The sequence below is a fragment of the Typha angustifolia genome, chromosome 10 (genome assembly GCF_048772165.1).
Source record: "Typha angustifolia cultivar Huaian chromosome 10, ASM4877216v1, whole genome shotgun sequence".
Lineage (NCBI taxonomy): Eukaryota > Viridiplantae > Streptophyta > Magnoliopsida > Poales > Typhaceae > Typha > Typha angustifolia.
Genome location: NC_133248.1, coordinates 7,784,441 through 7,807,089, shown reverse-complemented (window position 1 = coordinate 7,807,089; position 22,649 = coordinate 7,784,441). Strand labels below are relative to the sequence as shown.

The window sequence follows — 22,649 nt, the reverse complement described above, 5'->3', positions numbered from 1 at the left end:
AATCCTATACGCATGCGACCGAGTGAACAAATGATTGACCACCACCGCGTTAGGACTGCCACCATCAATGTCCACATAAATGCCTCTCTCAAGTTAGGAGATTGACACATCAGCATGCTGGCCGACATAGGATAGTATTATACCTTTCACACTATTTATGATTATATCTTATTATTACTTTTTTAAATCTAATAAATATGTCAGGGATAATTCGTGTATAAATCGAATCTATGATTTCTACCATAGATCGATAGAATTCGACCAACTGAGTTACCGTGATTAACTTTGATTAAATATATTTTAACCTCTCTAATCTTTTTTCAAGAAATATTTACTCTGTGTTTAAAAGTTTGATCGAAAGTAATTTTATTGTCCGATAAACTCTTCTTTTGTATCATAGCTGATGATGTGGATAAAAATATTTATGTATATTTTTTTAAGTGTATATACAATTTTTGCGTTCCAGATTTGATAATATATTTTACATTTATTGAAGTATGTGTTAAAAAGTCGTCGCTCTATTACTACTCATCTTTTTAATAAATCGAACTATATTATAATAACCAATAGAAATAAATGAACTGGCTTTTTCCTAGAAAGAAAAATGATTGTCGATCTATCAATTCTATAAAACCGCAATATAAGATTTTGACCCTTTCAAAAATAATTACTATAAACGATTTATAGCATCCGCTGAACAAACTATAATAGGTGGGGCCTAGCTCTATCAACAGTTGTCTTAGGTTTCCAAAAGTTTCCTGGTTACTTATTATGTTCTAGGCGCAAATCTGCCGACAATTTATATAATAAAAATTATATGGAAAACCTTAAAATAATCTTTCTCCTTTCACTACCGCCTAACGAGGCTGTGTCTTGAACTGCTGCCCAGGCGAAACATACAGAATAGCTTAAGGCTCTTTGCTCTTGTGAATCTATCATGGCTACGTTCTGCTCTTGATTTTCTCTAGTTGTGTTTGGAGTTGATACCGTATATTACTTGTAGCGTTATCTAGAAGAATTTATGTTAAAGAACTGTGGCTCTATTTAATGTTATTACTAAAAGCTAACGAATTATTCTAACCTACAGGGTTTTTATATTAAAAAAAATTATATCCACGGGGAATATACGTATTATTAAACTGCTAATTAACCTCTTTATGTGATTATACTTCTTAGAAGCATTTATCAAAACATAAAATAGCTGAAGGTGGCAGAGTGCAAGTGCTGTTTGCTGTTCGCGCCATCGCACGCGACCGATTCAGCTCCATTTCGACCGTTAAAACTTCCGGGCTTAAACGCGCTTCTTGTTTTTAATTTTTTTTTAATTATTTTCTTTCTTTTTTTCACCGCGCTCCTTCTTAAATTCTCTAGTCTCTATAAATACTCGTCTCATCCCCGCAAAGAGAGGAAGGACTCCTCTCCTCCCTTCCATTCTTTCCCCACCGCTCCGCTCCCCCTTCTTCTCCTCCACACCCTTCTCCTCTCTTTCTTCTCTCTTCCTCCGGATCAGATTCCCCCTTTCTTCTGGTTCTCGTTCGAATTTGGGGTTCCCGGAGCTCTATTTCGAGCTCCCAGGATCCAAATTTCGTCGTGGAATGATATGATTTGAAACTTTGATATATTTATAGTTGGGTTTTTCTTTTTTTGTTTTCATCTTCTGGGTTTGAGAACTTTGGGGTCTGTAAGGATATATATAGGGATGGAGGCGGCGAGGCGGGCGATCCGGCGACAGTTCTCGACTGGGTCGATAAGAAAGAGCGGCAAGCTAAGCTTCCGCCGGAATCTCTCCTTCGACCCGAGGCTCGGCAGAGCGGTCCGCTTCGCCTTCGGGCGGCAATCGTCACTCGACCCTAACCGGCGGAGCCGGAGCCCGGGGCTCGAGGAGCTCACCGTGCCCGAGAACCTCGACTCCACGATGCAGCTCCTGTTCTTGGCCTCCCAGGGCGACGCCCAAGGCGTGGAGGAGATCCTGAATGAGGGGATTGATGTCAATAACATCGACCTCGATGGCAGGACGGCTCTCCACATCGCGGCGTGCGAGGGTCAACTCGATGTCGTCAAGCTGCTGCTGAGCAGGAGGGCTAATGTCGATGCCCGAGATCGGTGGGGAAGCACGGTAACGATTTCCCGCCAAGTTATATGCCCAGCGATATTTCCCTCTTTCGACCACTTTAATATTGAAATGTAATTTCTTACCTCTTGTCATCATAGGCTGCAGCTGATGCCAAGTTCTATGGCAATCTTGAAGTCTACAATATCTTGAAAGCTAGAGGAGCCAAAGTTCCAGTACTTGCTCTATGATCCTTTCAAACTAACTTTCTTTCCAGGATTTGCATTGCAATTTTTTTCTAAAAAAATTGTTTGTTATTTTTTGCGCCCTTTGCAGAAGACGAGGAAGACTCCGATGACGGTTTCTAATCCCCGAGACATTCCAGAGTATGAGCTCAATCCAGGAGAGCTTCAATTCCGCCGAGGAGAAGAGGTTCTGAAGGCATGTTCTTATTGGCTTAACTTCCACAATTAATTAGTTGTGATCAAGGTTTAGGATTAGTAATCATGGATTACTTTCTAGAGAGGAAATAATTATTCTTAAAAGGTATATTTGTATTTATAATTCATTTATCTTTAGATTAAAAAAATTCATATCTGTTACTGTGACTTTTGAATGTAGTTTCTAGTCATCAAACTTACTAGGGAATGAATCATCTCGCAATACAAGACAAACATGCATAGTTACATAAGGCGACAATCTAGATGTTCTTCTACAATTGATGCTACTAATCAGGAAAGCTGATCGTAGTTTTACTTGATATCAACTGATCCCATTTTCCGAGCAGGAGCAGCATTATCTTATTTAGCAATGCATAATCTTTTGAGAAGATTACTAAACTTAATTCTGCAACGCGCAGGGCACATATCAAGTTGCAAAATGGAATGGGACTAAAGTTTCCGTTAAAATACTTGACAAAGAAAGATATTCGGATCCAGACAGCATGTATGGTTCATATCCTCTTCTCTTCCTAATTTGTAATAGTTGCTTGCTGGATCAAAGCAAATGTGGTGAATGCACAACTAATTCTTGGAATTCTTGTTTCTTGCAGAAATGCTTTCAAGCACGAGTTGACATTGTTGGAAAAGGTTCGGCACCCAAATGTGGTTCAGTTTGTAGGAGCTGTTACTCAAAATATACCGATGATGATCGTTTCAGAGTATCATCCAAAAGTAAGCTTAGCATTTTGAATTCACTAGAGTTATTTTAGATGTAATTCTCTTAAATTTTTTTCAAATTTCTCTGCTTTAAATTTGTTGAAGTGCTGCCTCTTAACATAGTTTTTGAAGCATTCTTAAATTCTGTAAGCATAGACAGAGATAGGAGGTACAGATATGACATGATCTGCATAACAATACATCAAACCTTGAAAAATCTATTGTTCGATGTGTTAAGGATGCCACAATAGTATAATTACTTATATTAGTCCTCCGACAGTAAACTATTTTAACAATAATATTGAAGTACAAAAATCAATATTTTCAAAAATGTTACTGCATGTGAGAAAAAAAAATTGGCCTATGCCAATGCTGTAGATTCTGAGGAAAACAACAAATATGAAGTATTGAAATATGTATCATGAATGACAACATATACATTTCTAAGAAAACTTGCTAGTCAAGCATAAACAAACATATTGCAAGATAAGTACTTCCTTGAACGGGTATTTCATGATCGTATTTCAGTTGCAACCTTTATCTGTTCTATAGACTATCGCCCATATGATCCTCTTGTTTATTTCCACATTTACATCTCAATATATTAATACATGTATTTCGTCCTATTTTCTTACACTCAGGGTGATCTAGGAAGCTATCTCCAGAAGAAAGGGCGGTTGCAGGCTCATAAAGTTTTAAGATTTGCTCTTGATATTGCAAGGCATGTTGGATGTCTAAATTTAAATAATATAACAAAGGTTTACTTTGTTGAAATTTTATTTTATTTTTCTCCTTTTCTTTTTGTATTCAGGGGAATGAATTATCTTCATCAATGCAAACCAGACCCAATTATTCATTGTGACTTGAAACCAAAGTAAGATGACAGAATAAAGAAATTATAATTGTTTGTACACAAGTAATTCTTATTCGAAATTTCACTGCACTATGTTCTATACTTTACTATTCGAATTTTGATAAGGTGCCAGAAATATCTTGCTGGATAATGGAGGCCAGTTGAAGGTGGCAGGATTTGGCTTACTGAAGCTATCAAAGATTTCAGCTGACAAAGCAAAATTAGCACATCCAGAATCTCTTATTGAGAACTTAAGTAAGTGAATTTCTCTGCATATCCAAAAAAACACGCTTGTGTATTATACATAGAATTCATTTATCTGTGATAGAGAAAAAGCAATTCAGATAACATTCACAATGTAATGCCTCTGTATGACCTAAAATAATGTAATCCTCTTTGTATGACCATCTCTTTGTTGCATTTTCATTCAAATAATATTTTAGATTGATATAATTTCATCTGTTTTCTTCTGAATGATACGTTTTCACTGGTTACTCACCAAGATACTTTTCTTCCAGATGAAGAATGCCTTCTCAGAATCTATGAAGATACCTTAAGCAAAAAGACCATTGCTACATGTGTAGTTTCCAAAATTTTGACAATCGGGAATTTTTGTAGCAGTATAACATTTTGCTACTGATCATACTATATTGAATTAATGTGCAGTTGCTTTCTGGAGGACCAGATTTTGAGAGACAAAATTTATATTTCTTCACTTTTGACATTATCTTACTCTGTTCCACGCATTACTAGGGAGTCATCGGATGACTACTTTTATTAAGGCAAAACTTTATAGGCAAACAAGAATACTTGGTGTTGTCTTAGAGACAATAACTTCAAGAAAAATCAAAACTGAAAGATATGCGAGTGAGTAACTCAAGGTGTTTTATAAGCAATAGAAAGCAAAAGCAGGGGGTCAGACCATGAAGATCCAAAGGAAAAGGCGTAATGACAAGTAAACGCAAAAAATGTGGTGTTATTGAGAGATTTCACAAAAACTAATCCCAGAATCGAAACCATTGTAAACATAGAATTTTTTCCATCCTTTTCTCTTAGCAGTTGGTGGGGAATAGTACAATGTGGTATGCATAATCCTATGTCAATCCTTTTGAGAACATATTTTGTTAGTTTCAGTATGCTTTTAGTTCCAGATACTCAACAGCTTAATGGCTGCCTCTAGTAGTGTTTTCAGCTCAAAGAGGTTCTTTTAGGTTGAGAATGTCATTAATAATAATATTGTTGAACTGAACAATGGATGTTTCTTCTTACAGGTCCATACATTGCACCTGAAATTTACAGGAATGACATATTTGGCAGAAGTGTTGATGCATTCTCGTTTGGTCTAATTCTTTATGAGGTATTCTGGCATTCTTTTGATTCTTATGGAGTTCAATATTTATTTGCCACAAACTCTCTTTGCTTTTGAACCATAGTCGCATTTAGAATAAGTAGAGGTTGAACTTCATAATTAAATGGGAGATAGTAACAAACAGGACATTCCCACCCTAGTGCAAAATACATGCTCTGTCATAGTAAACTCCAACATCTGTTACCTTTTATATGACCATATCCACAAGATGGAATTATGCCTATGATAAGCCATTTTTAATATCTCAATTTTATTGGTTATCATCTGGGAAAGATAGGAGATTGCTAGTCGGCATATAGAGATAATTATTCTTACCTAGGTGATCGACAAAATAAAGGAAAGATAGTGTTAGAAACATCTTGAATTGTAGAGCGTTGGTAGTCCCTTATTGTATCAAGATGAAGGTAAAAACTTGTTTATTATGCTAGTTTGCCATGGTTCGATATTTCAAGCCCATAAACTTGTGCTTCTGCCGAATAAGAAATTTGGATCATCTTTCTTAATCTAGTTTTGCTATGTCATTAGATCATCTTCTTGTGCTATTTTTGCCGTCCTTTTGATACATAGATCCCATTATCAACCTATACTTTTGCCATATGCATATAGTCTTACAGATTCACTCCCTTAATTTATTCTTGTTGAATGTTTCGGGCATTCTTGTCTGGGTTCAGATGATTGAAGGAGCACCAGCTTTTCAACCAAAATCCCCAGGAGAGGTTGCTCAGATGATTTGCGTGGAAGGACTCAGACCGCCATTAAAGAACAAGTCGAAGAGTTATCCTCCAGATGTCAAAGAGTAAGTTCTGTCTGTAAGCTATTTTGATTCATAAATCTTATTTGCTACATACATTTAAGGCTTCTTTAGTTTCTTATATATAATTTCCATGCTTGACCTTGGTTTCCGGAACTTTACTAACCAAGTAGCTTCCACTCTGTTTGGACGTGTGAAATTTTGAAAAAAGTTCTACACCCCAGTAAGATCCAGCTTGAGATGAAGAGTAGCAAATGCTCCACTTACTCTATCAATTATATAGAATTCTTGTCTTTTTCTTTTATTTATTTTGTAAAGATTTAGATATGACAAAGGAGACACCAGTAAAAATGATTCTTTCACTTTACTGAAGAAGGTTTCATAACGAACGCAACGTAGATGTAACGATGATCATATGTCATCTTTCACAGAATACTAGGCCCTTGTGACCTACAATAAGAGCATGTATCTCAATCAAATACTATAAGAAATAGTCAACTGCAATTTGCATGATGTTTTGGCTTCAACGTGTCTAGTTGGTGAGGTCTTTCAAGCTCTGTATCGAATTAAGTTTAGTAAGAGATGTAATATCGTGTGAGGTTTGAAATGTATTCTTAGAAAATTGTGATGTACCAATTTGTACCTTAAGGCACAACCTCTCTGCTAGACAACTGAATATTTAGTTACTGCCAGGCTATTTCTTTTTATGCAATTGAATGCTATTTTCAAATATACTAAGCAGAGCTGAACAAGGATAGAGGAATCATTAGTTGATCCTGAAGAGGCCTCATATTTTATGCTGAAATGTAGCAATTTTTTTATTGTGACATGCAATATTTTCTTTTACAATGTTCTAATTATAAGTGAAATATTAGTTCCATCAAAGATAATTCCATTTCACCTCCATATTATAAATTTGATGATTATGAGCCACATCTATATGTAGGTTAATTGAAGAATGCTGGGATCCCCAGCCTGTAGTGAGGCCAACATTTTCAGAAGTGATCATTCGACTGGACAAAATATACGCTACTTGTGCGAAACAAGGACGATGGAAGGACACATTTAAACTTCCTTGGTACGTATTCGAGTCATTCAAATAAACTAGTTCTTGTCGTAACAAGATTATGAATATTGATCCATATTTGTTGGAAATATATTTCTGAACAAAATCTTTCCACAATAGAAATCTTTTAAGCAAGTACTAGTGACTGCTTGTTTCAAATGAAAATTCTTCCTTTCATAGAAGTGTTGGAGAGGTGAGATTAGGCCTACCTGTTGCAACTAAGTGGCCATTATTTTGAGTCAATCACAGAAACAACATCTCTAGTGACATGAACTTCATGCACTTAACGAATCTAGTCCTCTTATTAACAAACAAAATATCTTTTGATTGCTTTACGCATTAGATTTTCTACTATAGGTAAGTTTTCATCTACACCATTTATGAACTATATGGAAGTTTGACTGTTTAATAAACTCTTAATTCAAAACAAGAAACACCTCTAAAACACTTGCATGAGATGTGGTTCTCTATATTCTAACTATAACTTTGTGCTATATATTTCTTAAAGTACAGAAGTAGCATCCCATCAGTAGTAGTCGCTGTTGGCTTGATTATTTAATTTCTTAGGAGAATCAAGGTTTGTTCTATTTGTTTAGGATTCTTTTTCCCCACATCTAACTTAGTAATTATATATTGGAATTATGCTACATATTGCTAGTATCTCTCATACTTTTCATTTACTAAATTGTCTGTTCGTTTGGATATTTTTTATATATAACATTATATTTAATCCATCCTCCTCTGCATTGCAGGAAATAGCGAGGAACATGAAGTCGTAAAATATCTTTTTCTCTATGTAAGATGAAAACTCTCTTGGTTTGCCATTTTCTCACAAAATGAAAGAAGTAGAAGAAAGAATTGGAAGGTTTCTTCTGGCAATATATGTAAATGGCATACAGTATCTTTCCAATTAAGGAGCTAAATAGTTCCTTTATACATATGATGAGCTGAATCGATCACAATATTGTAATACTTGTTGCGATTTGTAACTATTCTCGAAAACTCATGAGTCATGCTGCTTCCCCTAATCAATCCAGACTCTCATACCAAACGATATGTATGGATGCATACGCTCCCCTAATCAATTAAATTTTTTTTTTCTTTTGTAGCAATTGGGTCTTGAATTTTCTGATCAAACTCAACTATTTGATCAAGTCATTGCTAGTTGATGAAGAGGAGATATAACATGAGCAATCTTACCCTCATTCAAGGAAGGTGTCATGTAATGTGCTTTCAAATTGTTTGCTGAAATATAATGTTCAAATGCTTGAGATACTCATGTGACCACATCCTAACCATCCAAATAGTGGGCCTCCAAGGATTAATGATAATATATGAAACTTGAAATAGAGCAGAGCTAGAGCTAGCTTCTTTTTTTTTTTTTTTTTTTTTTTGTACTTCCATTAAACCTAGCTCAGAGCTGAGGAGGACTAAATAAGCAATGAGATCATTTAATATAAGAACATATATCGATAACCTCTTTGCTAAAATCAAGAAAATTTGATACTTATACAGAAGAACAAAGTGAGACACTATTGCTTCAACTACCCCAAATGTTAATGATCATTTATCTTAAACATAATGTAAGGAGAAGAGTGACTTGAATCAAGAAACAATGCAAATGTAAGTCATTTATTCTGGTCTACAGTGCTTGACATGCTTTTCTTCACCTTAAGCTCCAATTGCCCACAGAAACAATAAAATGAGAGCATGATTAGCTCAAGCGATTCGATGTGTGGCGAGTTGTATTTTTGTTATTTTTTATTTTATTTTATAGAGCAGAGTTCCTCATCCTTAAGCCTTAGAATGTGATGGAAGAGGATAAGAAGCAGGTATATATTCTAGTTCTTGAGGTCATATTCCTCTCTTTCTTTATTATCAAGTAAAAAACAACCCATGATTCCTTTACTTTTTGTTGAGAATAACCATTTTGTTTGCTTGTAGTATGAGAATCTCGAATGTCGGTGGTTTTCAATCCTTTTCTTGGATTTTTAGAATGCTACCAACATTCTTTCCTTTTGGTTCAAGAATCAAGAGAGATGTTTTAGGACAACATAAAGGTAATAGATTAGGAAGTTCTCTTCTTAAAGCTTTTCAAACTATTTCTAATATTTCTCACGCTGATGATGTCTCCAAGCTAACACTGCAAGATAATGCTGTGCGAAGAGATGGCCTTCATGGGTACATATTTCAACCTACAAACATTTCAAACCAATTTAATGGTATGAATGCTCACTTGATCCCATATATATATATATATATATATATATAGATGCAGATCAAGTAAAGGAGATGAAGCTAAACGCCCCATCAAATAGCAATTCCAAAGAGAAACTAGCTCCGGTGGTGATTAATTCGAATGTTAAAGATCAAAGCACAAATGTCATCTCTCAAGCCACTCCTCCAACAATCTCTAGAGAAATCTCAACACCTCGACGTGAAGGGAAAATCCTTAAGGCCCTCAAGGAAAGTAGCATCTTTGCTACTAAAAGAGGTAAGCTGTTCACATATCTCCACACGAAGTTAACAACTTCGTTTGAATCCTAACCTCTCCTCTTTTCTCTTCTTTCATAAGTCCTACAGGAGAGGTTGAACAAGAAGCTTTTCTTGAGGATTCCTGGACTAGCCACAGCTATTACAAAAACCAAGTTAACGAGGATACGTAAACTGTTTTCTGCTACTATAGCTTCAATGAAACACACCAAAGACACAGCCTCTACTACTTCAAGTGGTAATTCTTCCACTTTTATGGTCTTGATTAGGATCTAAACAGTTAGCTATCACTGTTGCATTCTTCTTGCAGGAGGATCAGATGCGGAAGAGGACTCTCCCCTTGAAGGAGCAGCTGGTATACCAACTCCTTCAAAAAAGATCATTTTGACTTGCAAGGTGAAAGTTTCAGCTTCAGAATACGAGAAAAGAAGAATCACACGTAAGTGGGACTACGTCAAAGTGATCATAGGTGATATTCAAGAAGCTTTGAGAGAGAACCCAACCTCCAAAGAGACAGCTGAAATAATAGAAAACGGCGTAGAAGAACTACAACAACTTGGGCAAGACATTGAAGCTTCAGTAGAGAAAATCGTGCCCATGCTAGAGAAACTTGCAGCAGAGATTAAGTATCACAGCTATTTGGATGTACAGATAGTGAAAAGAGAAATATCATCGAAATTGTCTGCTGAGCTAACGTCTCTTACTGATCCCTACGTACAATACGCAGAGGCTGCTGAGCGCTGGAGGAACACGCTGGACATGCAAGAGAATATGCTAGAGAGAGTCGAAAAGAGACGTGGGAGTTACGACACAAAGATTTGGCATCAACGAAACAAGATTGCCAAGATGAAGAAAGAATTAGCGAGTGCAAAAGAGGAGTTAGAGGGTATGAAGAAAGAGATGAATGATCTCCTGGAAGAGGAGGAACGCAAAAAGGAAATAAAGCCAGTTTTCTGGGAGTTAAACCTCAACGCTGTTAAGGAGGAGGTCAATCAAATCAACGACTACGTGGATCACTTAAATGAAACCGTTGATCGAGAGTTTGAGATACGAAAGAAGGAGAAGCTAGATTTGGTGGAATAATTAATTGCTGGAGTTGGAAATATCTTAAACTTGATTACTTCCTGAAAACTTATTAGAGAGAATAACTTCATTCTTCTGCATGCTTTATTCTTTCCAAGCCTTCAACATTCTTCTTCATTTCTTGAGATACTTATGCGACTACGACCCAAGCTTAACCTTAAGCTTTAAATGAGTCCAATTTCAACCGAGATTAATTCAAGCCTAATTCAATCAGCTTAACCCTTAAACAAGCTTAATTCAAGCGTAAACAAGCGAATAAACCTTGGAGGTTTGTCTATTATTATTATTATAATGGAAAAAAAACTAATGTTGAGCTAATCAAGCTTCCCAGTAAATCAAATTGAATCTAAGTGGAGCTTGATTCAGGCTTAAATTAGGTTTGATTTAAGAATAAGTTTAAATCTCCTTAACAAATAGCTCGAATTGAATATATGAAAGCTCGATGTAATTATACATAGAGATAATTCTACACAGGCCTCTTAAAATATTATTATTTTTCACATACACTCCATAAAACTTTTTTATTACCCACATACACCTCACGAACTAAAAAAGAAAATATCACCATATATCTTTTAAACTAAGAAAAAAAAGTAATGATACAAAAAAATTGGGAGTATATATGTGGTAAAAAGGATATTCAAAAAGTGTTGTGAAAAAAAGTAATAGTTTAGGGGATCTAAGCGGAATAATCATGGACGACAATTGTAAAATTACAAAATCTCCGAGTGAAGCTCAAAACAAGTACAAGGTTACTCAAATATATTTAATCTCCTTAATAATCCCAAAATAATGATAATTTTTTTTAATAATCTCAGTAAATTAAAAAGAATAGTTTGAGGTGAGGAGAGATGCAAAAAATTCAAAAAAAAAAGGATGTTTTAATAAAGCTCCATTTCAAATTGTTAGCATATTTCACAAGGCTTCTCCAAATTCAAGAGGTCTATTTTTATAAGATTCTTCTACAAATCAAGATTGTCTAGTTAGATATTAAGTTATGCATATCTTTAGAATCTTAGTGTTTTTACATGACTTAACCAACCTGAATAAAACTCTTTTCTACCTACATAAAAAATATATACCGAAAATATTGACTTATTATTTCTCGTTTATCACCTAGTTCAATCTGTATGAGCTATATCATTTTAATTATTATTAGCACTTATAATTGGCTAATTTGTGTCAAAACAAAAATCTTATGACTCGTAACTTATTAGATTAAATTATAAAGACCAAAAACACTTCTTGGAGGCAAAAAAAGACATTCTGTTTGAATGATTTTTCCTGTGAGATACATTTTCATAGAAATTGGAAATTCATTAGAACAGTTTTATGGAACACTGTTGCGTTTGAATGTGATATGCATGGCAAGAAATAAATGGCTATCCAACACGAAAAAAGTGTTCAAACGGGATTTTCTAAAAAGCTCATTATATCCAATATGAGAAATATGTTCAAACAAAATTTTTTAGATATATAGCTCACTATACTAATATAGGAAAAACATTCAAATGGATAGCTAAAGACTTCGAACATTGGATATTCATTCGAATGGAATTTTTTAGAGTGCGATTGGCTAGAACTTAAATCGCTCAAATGTTCCAAATCTCGTTCAAATGGTTTTATTAAGTTGGCTCTTATTGGTCCATATCAAAGCTTTTTGGAGGTTATCTTCCTAAAAATATAAAAATGAAACTTAAAAATGTGAGGGGTACCTTGGGAGGCCAGATAAAGCTAAATCAAAGAGAAGGGAGATGTGCTCTTAGAAAAGCTTGAAGTTTAAAGATATTGGAATCATCTGTTGCTTACTTAATCAAGATTGAATAAGGTACTTAAGATTGCCTAAATGGTCACTTTGAGCCACAATCTTAATGATCATCAAGGTTGTGAACCAAAGACAAGATGTGGTATGTTGAGGGGGAGTCAAGCAAAACACCATTGTGACGATTGTGGGTAATAACAATAAATTTGTAAGTGTTTTTGTAAAAATATCATCCTATGGTATCAAAACAAACCAGTAATGATCATGCCCTTTAAATCTTCGGATCAACAATACATATCATAGACAATCTAACTATCTAATCCTCTATGATTGCTGCATCATCTTTAATCACAACAAAATTTTAGCAAATATCAAATTAAAGTCATAATGAATACTTGAACAAATATACATACATGATCATCTCATTTGCTGATCCAGTTGATCCCTATAAAATATATCATATGAGGAGCTGGATTTTATTAATGTTCATAGGCTTCATAGCTAATGACAGTTTGTCCAAGCTAATGAATTTTCACAAGGATATATAAGAATGTCACCTTAATTTTATTCACTATTAGACTTTGATTTTAGTATGCTTTGAATTAGAAGCCTTATTTGTAAAATTAAGTTTCTAGACTTATTTGTATATTTGAGTTATAAGCTTGTTTGTAAATTAGATTTTTTTTTTTTGGTTTCTTTTAATGCATATCAATTATTATCTATTAGATATTCAACTTGGAGCCTTCATCTTAAAAATTATATAACTTAACCCTCTGAGGACTATTAAGATTTATAGTTGTTTGATGCATATAAAGAATATGTAAATTAACAATAGATTTAGAGTACTAAATCATTATCAAAACTATAGAGTAGATACTCTTTTAGTTCAATCTAATATATAAAGGATGTGTAAGTTTCAAAATAAATTTGAAGTACTAAAGCATCGTCAAAACTATATAGAGTAGACATTCTTTTACTTAGGAATCTTAGATTTGTCTTTTTTTTTCATTTTTTAGTCGATATTTCTCTAAAAATACTAAATTATTTCTATACTAGGCTCGTAAACTCCCTTCTACAGTTAGCACATAAAGACGCTAAAAAGTTCAGCATCTTTAGCCTCTTTATATTAGGTGCACATAAAAATACTAGAAGATTTTGCATCTCTATGCATGTAAACACTTCTATGCAATCTAGTTTAATGTGGTGATGAGGTCGATTTTCGGTGTCTCTTATTTGGCACACCTACTCAGCGCTCTCTCTTCCCTCTATGTGGAGAGAGAAACATAAATCTATAAATAATTTGGACCGAATAGAATAATATTTTCATTAAAACTAATATTAAATTATAGGAGAAGTTATATTTTATCCCCCATGTGGTTAGGTTTAAATTTATTTTGTTCCCCTATAATTTTATTTATGTTGCTTTAACTTTACGATTATATTCAAATCGAAGTATTTACTTTTTCTATCAAATTTGATTGTCAAATTTGAAAATACTTATTAAAAATAAAATTATAAATAATTAGATAAGCTTTTCAACATATTTAAAATAATACTTATCAGATTTTCAAATAATAATATATGACAATTATATAAACATACGTATTTCTTTATCATATCTTTGTCATCTAAAACTATTCACATTAAGTATCTTCTAATTCAACCCGTAGATAGGCCAAATATAATAGGAAAAATAACAATTACAGTTAAATATAGCCCATAAGAGATAAAGCGATACGAATAAAATTATAAGTGCTGAAATAAATTTAGACTTAATTAGGGAGTAAAATATAAAATATATAATTTTTTTTCTCAATTTAATAAATTAAGGGGCATATAAGATATTTTACATATGTAACTAAATTAACGTACGAGTAAACTAGAATCTTAGTATTTTATTATTGCTTTTTATTAATTATAAGGACCAATTTATATCAATTTATTATTATAGTAATTTAAAAGAGTGAAGAGAAGTAATTTAATATTATTTTATTATAATCGTTGGATTTGGATAGAGAAATTAATACTTGTCATTGAATCGTTCCTTTGTCCTCTTATCGTAAAAAGTCCCTGCACCACATCGAACTCTCGAAGGAACGAATCATTTTCTTTCTCGTGTTCCTGCAGTGGGGGTTACAGCGAATCGCTCTCAGTCCCCACCGACCGTCCGTGCCGGTGGTTTTATCCCTTACGTGGCATTGCCCCATTGGCGTTCGCTCATTTTATTACACGTGAAGTCGTCGGTGTCCGCACTCACCCACACAAAGTACCAAAATTTCCTCGCCTTTTAAAAGTATTTTATTAGTAATCGAATAAGAACAAAAAAGAAGAACGAAATCTTACTCCTCTTTACCCCCCCCCCCCCCCCCCCCCCCTCTCTCTCTCTCCTCTCTCTCCTCTCTCTCTCTCTCTCTCGCATCTTTCTCTATTGCTGAACGGACGATACCTTCGAGGTAAATTATTTGTTCGATTTTCTGCAAGTTTTGGAGCTTGTGATCATTAGAAAGGTGGTTTGAAGCTGTTGTTTGAGTGATCTTAGACGAGGCGATACTGTTGGTTGTATATTTTGTAGAACTGTTCTTGATGGTAGATTTCTTTCTTGTTGGAAATGTTTAAAAGAATGATTGGTTTATGTTCTGGATGTTGATGAATAATTTTGCTGTACTGGTGGCAAGTCTATTAAGTTTCTACTACTCAAGAATCCATTTTTGAACTGGAGACTAATTGGAACAGAGAGGCTTATTTATTATTCGTTTATGAATGATAGCAATGGCCATACCAGCAGAACAAAAAACAAAAAACATACAAAAGAATTAGTATTAGTTAGTCCACTATTTAATGTTGAATTATACTCTGTATACATACAACTAGGAAAATTTTAGGATTTTTCATTATTTTAGATAAGACTCTAACTATGGTTAGCCAAGGATTGGTTACCTTTGTAATCTGATATTCTGTTCTTTGCTTGTCCTTCTACTCTCTTTTTTCTTCAAGTAAGAGTTCCTTTCCTTTCTCTATGCATAGTATCTTTCCATTGGGCAGTGCTTGGTTAGCAAGTATTTTGATATCGAAGGAACAAATATAGATACAAGGGTTGGAGTAAACTATTACATGAATTATCTGGTAAATAAGAATATGATGGTATTCTGAAGTCATTATAATTATCAGATCCGAATGAAGTTATAAACATGGAGATAGATTTCCCCTGATAGATATGTAGCAAGTTCAATATGTATCTATCTTTGGATTCCATAGTATTAAAGGAAATTGATCATTAGTATGATTTGTTGTTTCTCATTCCTGATTGTCATACTTGTGTTGTGTGTCATTATTATCTTTTGAGTCAATTATTCTCTTCTGATTTGTATAATTTGCTTTCTCCGGCCTTTCTTGCATAGTTGTACATGGTATATAGCTTAATGACTTCAATGCTATGCATCCCTGCATTCTTCAGGAAGTAAGAGGAACAATAGTTGATGGCATGCCTTCGGCTGGACTCTTCGCAACTCTTCTCAAGCCATCAGTCATTTGATAATCCATTTAACTTGCAGCTTGAGAGTAGCACCTCGGCTGAAATTTTAGCCGTGCCAGATGCGTGTACATCTTCAAGGCCCCAGTTCAGCAACATTCCTCAACCACCGCGGTTGCCACGCGCATCTTATGGCGGGGATAAATGCTCCAGAAAGATAAAGGGTACTAATTATGTCCCTGAGGAAACAAGGCATGCTTGGGACAATATATTTCTTGAAGGATATGGAGCTGACGTCCGGGTACATACAGATGACAAGGGCATAATTTTGGCACATTCAAGTGTTCTTGTGAGTATGCTGTATTCATTAAGATTAAGTATTATCAGTTTTCACTGTATGATTTGTCACTGCAATATAATAAATGCATTTCTTATGTCATAAAATTACAATATATGTCCAGATGATTAGTTTTGCACAATCCCGATCTCTGGAACAAATCGAGGAAGTGATATAAGAATCGAGGTAGACTTTTGACCTCAGGAAAGATGATAGAATTTGAGATCAAACAGGAGTTTCTGTGATATTAGCAAGTTAATGGTACCTGCGTCAGTATTCATTTCCTAAGTTGCAGGTCTGTGTAGTATTAGATACATAGAGAAGAGAAAGAGAAAAAAGATATTCACGTTCTCTTATTTTTTATGCTCTTTTACTAAAATGACCAACTGAATTTGTTTTGATAGTATTTCGGTTCTCTTAACTGGCTTTGCCTGCACGATCTCTTAAGTTTCTACTTTCTAAAATTTATTATTCGTCTTCATACAACATAAGGGATAAGGCATTTCCTGAACAGGGTATAACCTCTCTTGTGCTAAGAAGTATGTTAAAAGAAGCAAGAAACAAAGAAGGTTTCAAGTCTATTAAAATCCCTGGAGTGCATCCAGAAGCTGTCCGTGTATTTATCAGATTCCTGTACTCTTCAAGGTATGCCTGTAATTTTGTTTAATTCTTTTTCCTGCTTTAAATTTCAATTGATCGATAACTTAATGGCCTTTTCTCATTGGTGCCATGAGAACTAGGAATTTGCACTGATATTTTGAATTTGTCAACATTGATTCTGCACATCAACCAAGTTGGACTTGAATTTAGACCAATTGTCAGTAGGAATAGGAAATAAGATCAAGCAAACTCCAAAGGAAAAATAAGCTAAAACAGCTTCTTTCTTCTTTTTTACACAGTCCTTCTTCAGATAAGCACTTATATAACATTTTTCATACTCTTAAGAAGTTTTAATATGCAAAACTATATATCACGTGATATCAGTTACTGTGATTGAAATTTCACTTCTTGTCTAGTTATGAGTTTCCATTTTGCAAGAAATTAATTAAATGGCAAAGCATGAAAGCTATTTCCAGGGTTATAATGTTATTTGATACTCAGGTACACAAGATACGGGAATATCTTAGTCAGTGCCAATTCGTTTGGCCTTCATATTATACAAGATAATCCTAAAAGATGGATCATCTCATATCACTGGCCATCTTAAATAATGGTACTCAAATATTTGCTATAACTATAACCTGCAAGGGTTAATGGTGAGAGTCTAGCATTTCTTAGATTCACAAGAATAAATGCAGGCAAGTATCTTGACGCTTTTTTTTTCATATTAATGATTCCAATCTCTAACTTAAATTATCCCAACTCAATGTAGCTATGAACAGGAGGAGATGAAAAAACATGCTCTTCATTTGCTCGTCCTGGCTCACACATTTTCAGTCCCTTCTCTCAAGAGGTTCTGCATCAACCAGCTGGAAGAAGCACTGACCACCGAGAATGTGGTTGATGTGCTTCAGTTAGCACAGCAATGTGACGCACCACGCCTCTCCCTTTTATCTACTCGTATGATTGTTAAAGATTTCAAGACCATCTCAGTCTCGGAGGGGTGGAAAGTAATGAAGCAAGCTAACCCAGGCCTAGAACAGGAGCTTCTTGAGTCACTTGTGGAGGAAGATTCTGTGAGTTCAGCTTGAATATACTATGCCATGTTCTCCTATAATTACAATGAGAAGTTAGTTACTAGAATTCCTTTAGCCTGCAATACCTGCTTTCCACCATTACTTGGTGGAATTAGATAGGTTCAGCTAGCACACTGACTCGTGAAAGGGTGAAAACCAGAGATGAAGAAGAATGAAAAGAAAATCTCCCCATTGAATAGTTCAGGGATCTAGAAAAAGAACTAGAAGTATACTTATACACATAATGATTATTGAGTCTTCTGATAACATGCAAATGTTGCATGTGGCATGACACAGCAATTACTTTGGACCTGGCAATCCCTTGCCAGATTAGATATCCTCTGATTCTCGATTATTTGGGCTTTATGGTATTGCCAAATATTTGTGTCCAGTCTTGGGCAGTCTCTATTCCTGCGGTTTTTTCCTATCATTCTCAGTTTAAGTCCTACAGTCTGATCATCTTACTTATGAACTGCAGAAAGAGCAAGAGAGAATTAAAAAGATCGAGGAAAGGAAGGTTTATGTTCAACTTTATGAAGCAATGGAAGCACTTCTGCACATATGCCAAGATGGATGCCGGACAATTGGACCTCGTGACAAGGTGCTCAAAGATGGCCAAAGCGCATGCAACTACCCAGCCTGCAAGACACTTGAATCACTAGTTCGTCATTTCTCAGGTTGCAGGACTAGAATCCCCGGTGGGTGTGCTAGCTGCAAGCGAATGTGGCAGCTTCTTGAGCTCCACTCTTGCATGTGTTCCAAGCCAGACACTTGCAAGGTTCCTCTCTGCAGGTTTGTCACTCATTAGGTTCAGCTATATGTTGCTTTTGTCTTCAAACTAAGTCCAGTTTTGCAAGGTAGTGGTATGTATTGAACTTGAACTCGAGGAAAAGAAAAGGTGTCATTAAATTCAGGGAAAGATAGTGATATGATTAGCATTAAGGTTGAACTTCAAGTCAATATTCATACCATCTGACTAGATTCATCACTGCTACTAGTGTGCATGATTCCTTTGAGTATACACAAGCCAACATCCTCCTTTATTTTTCCCTCAGGCATTTTAAGGATAAGATGCAGCATCTAAGCAAAAAGGAGGAGACGAAATGGAAGCTGCTGGCGAGCAAGGTACTGTCCACTAAAGGAACCATCAGGTCGATCTGCCATAGAAGGCCCTTGGTTTTGTGAAAATGTATATAAGGAACCACAGAGCAGCTAACGCACAGCCAGTAATAATGTGTTTCTTTTACTCCCATCTCCAAGTATATATTTGTATATAACAATCTCAATGGTTATTTGTATAAAACTATCTTGCCGATCACTTGTGCATGTTTTGGATGGTTGTGATATTTTAACTTTGCTCATCTAGTGAGCAGTTTTTGCATCAACCGAGGCACGTCTGTGCTGAACGGTGGTTGGCTACGTGCTGTGGCACTTGCTGGCCGTGCCATAAGTGAATGAGAGAAAGAGACGATGACGAGAGGGAAAAATGGCAACAAAGAGTTAGTCTTCAGTGAAACGCCACCTCATGACGGGTGCCATACGGCACCCCTAAATGATGCCAAGGGCTGCTTGGGCCTCTTAAATGTCAGGTTAGTGATTGATGATGCCTCCTGCTTGGGCCTCACAAATGTTTAGGTTCCAGTTGGTCAATGATGCTCCCATCTTCTTCTTTCTTTTGATGATACTCCAAATGGTTTTTGGCCTTAGTGAGGGAGGTGTAACTACATCTAGACTTGCAGATTTGACTGGTTCCATGAGTTGCAGCTCAAAAGATGAGCCCATTTGGCTGCGGAATAAGAAAAACTAATGGTAAGACAAAAGATACATGAATGTCATCGGATGATAAAAGGATAGTGATATCCCGTTTATGGGCCACAAGTATTTCTGATGAATATACTCTTTTCTTTGTAAATCCTTTTCTATTCTTTGCTCTTTTTAATAGAGTGTAGTAAATTTATTGTTTAACAAATTCCAAAGCTCAATAACTCCCTAACAAACAGTATTTTTTTAATAAAATAATGTCATTTAATATTAATTTTGAAATTTTCACTAATTAAGTGGCAGATTGAAAGGACTTTTGCAACTCAATTTTTTTTAATGGGTAATAATGAGCTTTATATATATAAATTGTTTGCATTCTATTATAGCAAAATGTACATCGACTGTAGAATATATATGCATTCAGTTTTCAAAATCCATCACTTCATTTTACGACCATGAGTAAAATAAAATAAAATATTATAATGTGCATTATGCTATGTCTCGATCATCTTTATATAATGACAACCGTGCAAAACTAAGAGCACATTTCCATTCGAACCAATTCGTGCAAATAAGTTTAACAAACGCCAACGCAATAGTTGTTTAAGCGAGATTGATTGAAGTCATCAATTGCACATTAAATGATGTGTTAGAGCATATCCGATGATGTAGGCTGACCAACCGGCACAAGGTTGGCCCAAATGGAACTTCTAGCCCAAAACTACAAACAAGTATTTTCAAATATGATTATTTACAATAGCTACTTGGTGCAAATGTACAATATAGGACATCTGCTTATCGAGTTAGGATTTGGGGTAGACCCACCTCGCGTGCTAGTCAATCTGTATTTACACATTAATTGTGCATATTTGATATATTAATATTATTAATAAGGGCTGTTTGATATATCGAAACCACATATCTAACAAACATTTATATCGAAATCATACTATTTGGTTTGTTCTTCTAATTTTCTAAATGGAGTGGTAATGAATTGAGTAATATGAAAAAGAGTCTTGTTTTTGGGCTTTCCTTTTTCGTGCCTTGTGATTATTAAAAGCTAATAACAGAGAGATATAAAATTGGTTCCATTTTATTTTGTCTTGAAAATAGCTTTCCTAAATCTTTCTATGGATGGTTAGATAATATCTAATCTAATCAGATTCCATATGAAAAAAAAAATAGATATAACTTATAAATTTCTTATAGGATAAAAATTTAGATTCAGATTTAGATAGAATTTTCACAAAATTTTGAATTCGAATTCAAATATGGTTAAACAAATTTTATTGGATATTCGAATATCGATTTATCCATGATATATAACTTGAATTTCATATTTAATAGATTTGCAAACATTTTAGCTTTCCTAACCATTTTAGTTATAATTTATTCAACCTTTTCATCTTCCACAATTTCATTCATAAATATATAGCAATAAATTATCATATGTCTTCAAATTTTCTAACTCTTAAAATCCTAAAACTTTCAATATATTTAAATTCACTCATTTTTCAAATCTATCTAAATCTCGATTGTATTTATATTTTTATTTATTTAAGGTCTCATTGGTATTTAATTTGTATCTAAATTCCTTCAAGATCTATTTTGTAGATGTATTCGTCGTAAGATCTAATTTTAAAAATCAAATGACCGTTAACGGAGCCGTCAAATTAATGTAATACCTCTGTGATATTTATTATCTCATTACACGAGCAATCACAAACCTTTCACGCATGTTTTGAGATGAATAAAACATTATGCTATTATTTAAGATAGAAAAAGGAGAAATAATATCTTGTTGAAATTTGATAAACAAGAAATAATATTAATAATTTGAGGTCCATTATTGTTGAAAAATTCTCATCAATAATTTTTTAAACTTTTTTTTGATGGAAAAGTTAATGTATTATCCCAGCACAAAACTACTCGAAGTATCTACAGAAATACCTAAAATATTCTTATACAATAAAGCATTTAAATCTGATTGTGTTGATCGAGCCCAAATTGACGAAAAAGATTAGACTTTTCTTAGATTTGCTAGCCAGTCAACAATGTGGTTAGCTTGTCTAAAACAGTGGAAGAATGATATAATGTTTAAATCATATAATTAAAAAGATATATAAAAATAAAAATCTACATCTCCAAGAAAAACCAGATTTCGATCGGAGGATATTGATGAAAGAGTTCTGTAGTCCGATTCGAGGAACAACCTCACTTTTGAAATTTCTTAATCCGTTGTCTATTAAGTCTTAGATGAAAAACACAACAGTTTTATCAGTTTTTGATGGCGAGTCGAGTCGAGTCGATAAAGTGATATAAATAAATATTTAAATATATATATATCCATAGGAAATGGATTTGATAATTATTTATTTATTTTAATTTTGTCTTAGATTATATTGATTTTGCCACGACCTATCAACTTCCTTTGTTGCAACCTAACGCCTCTTTTTTTATTCATCTCATTTTGTGCATATTAGGAGCTGACTCACTTTCCAATATAATTCTTCCTATTTTCGCTTGCCGCTTTCTCCTCTCCATAAAATCTAACGTTTTTCTTTAAAGAACAAACATAAAATCTAATGTTAGCTGCGGCACTCCGCTTCGCCTCATCATCATCAACTATAACTGGAAAAAAGGAACCCGAGGGCATAAACGAGAATTAACAGTGCGTCTCCGAAATGTGGCGTCTTGCCATTGGTCCAAATCAGACGATCGTCAAAAGGAGCGCAGCCGGTGAATTACTTAAATACCCCTCGTTAGCCGTAGTATAGCTCCTACGCACTCCGTTGACCCAAATCCGACACGGGACAACTCTC

At 34.5% G+C, this 22,649-nt stretch overlaps 3 protein-coding genes across 4 annotated transcripts; all 3 read left to right on the top strand.

The window, feature by feature from the left end:
• Window positions 1-1,413: 1,413 nt before the first annotated feature.
• LOC140769104 (integrin-linked protein kinase 1-like) lies at window positions 1,414-8,278 on the top strand. Its single transcript, XM_073109668.1, has 12 exons — window positions 1,414-2,116; window positions 2,212-2,286; window positions 2,387-2,491; window positions 2,910-2,995; window positions 3,102-3,222; window positions 3,849-3,928; window positions 4,019-4,081; window positions 4,194-4,315; window positions 5,332-5,417; window positions 6,101-6,225; window positions 7,127-7,258; window positions 7,999-8,278. The coding sequence occupies exons 1-12, from the start codon at window positions 1,700-1,702 to the stop codon at window positions 8,003-8,005; spliced, it is 1,419 nt and encodes a 472-aa protein (XP_072965769.1). The 5' UTR covers window positions 1,414-1,699; the 3' UTR covers window positions 8,006-8,278.
• A 1,073-nt stretch (window positions 8,279-9,351) lies between these two features.
• On the top strand, window positions 9,352-10,875 carry LOC140769060 (uncharacterized). 2 transcript variants are annotated; one of them, XM_073109606.1, is made up of 4 exons: window positions 9,352-9,427; window positions 9,519-9,740; window positions 9,830-9,977; window positions 10,050-10,875. In XM_073109606.1, the coding sequence occupies exons 2-4, from the start codon at window positions 9,606-9,608 to the stop codon at window positions 10,820-10,822; spliced, it is 1,056 nt and encodes a 351-aa protein (XP_072965707.1). In that variant the 5' UTR covers window positions 9,352-9,427; window positions 9,519-9,605; the 3' UTR covers window positions 10,823-10,875. The 2 variants fall into 2 exon arrangements, with proteins under 2 accessions (XP_072965707.1, XP_072965705.1); XM_073109604.1 differs by having other exon boundaries at window positions 9,822-9,977.
• A 4,061-nt stretch (window positions 10,876-14,936) lies between these two features.
• LOC140769390 (BTB/POZ and TAZ domain-containing protein 3-like) lies at window positions 14,937-19,384 on the top strand. The gene is made up of 6 exons (XM_073110090.1): window positions 14,937-15,037; window positions 16,039-16,402; window positions 16,905-17,035; window positions 17,763-18,066; window positions 18,545-18,858; window positions 19,122-19,384. Exons 2-6 carry the CDS (start codon window positions 16,061-16,063, stop codon window positions 19,249-19,251), a joined length of 1,221 nt encoding a protein of 406 aa, XP_072966191.1. The 5' UTR covers window positions 14,937-15,037; window positions 16,039-16,060; the 3' UTR covers window positions 19,252-19,384.
• Window positions 19,385-22,649: the final 3,265 nt, after the last annotated feature.

Coding starts and splice junctions, on each gene's coding strand:
- LOC140769104 (XM_073109668.1), top strand. CDS start 1,700: ATGGAGGCGGCGAGGCGGGCGATCCGGCGACAGTTCTCGACTGGGTCG. Junction 2,492..2,909: donor GAGGAGAAGAGGTTCTGAAG/GCATGTTCTTAT, acceptor TGCAACGCGCAG/GGCACATATCAAGTTGCAAA. Junction 5,418..6,100: donor TTGGTCTAATTCTTTATGAG/GTATTCTGGCAT, acceptor GTCTGGGTTCAG/ATGATTGAAGGAGCACCAGC.
- LOC140769060 (XM_073109604.1), top strand. CDS start 9,400: ATGCTGTGCGAAGAGATGGCCTTCATGG. Junction 9,428..9,518: donor CGAAGAGATGGCCTTCATGG/GTACATATTTCA, acceptor ATATATATATAG/ATGCAGATCAAGTAAAGGAG. Junction 9,741..9,821: donor CATCTTTGCTACTAAAAGAG/GTAAGCTGTTCA, acceptor TTCTTTCATAAG/TCCTACAGGAGAGGTTGAAC.
- LOC140769390 (XM_073110090.1), top strand. CDS start 16,061: ATGGCATGCCTTCGGCTGGACTCTTCGCAACTCTTCTCAAGCCATCAG. Junction 16,403..16,904: donor TGGCACATTCAAGTGTTCTT/GTGAGTATGCTG, acceptor TTTCCTGAACAG/GGTATAACCTCTCTTGTGCT. Junction 18,067..18,544: donor CACTTGTGGAGGAAGATTCT/GTGAGTTCAGCT, acceptor TATGAACTGCAG/AAAGAGCAAGAGAGAATTAA.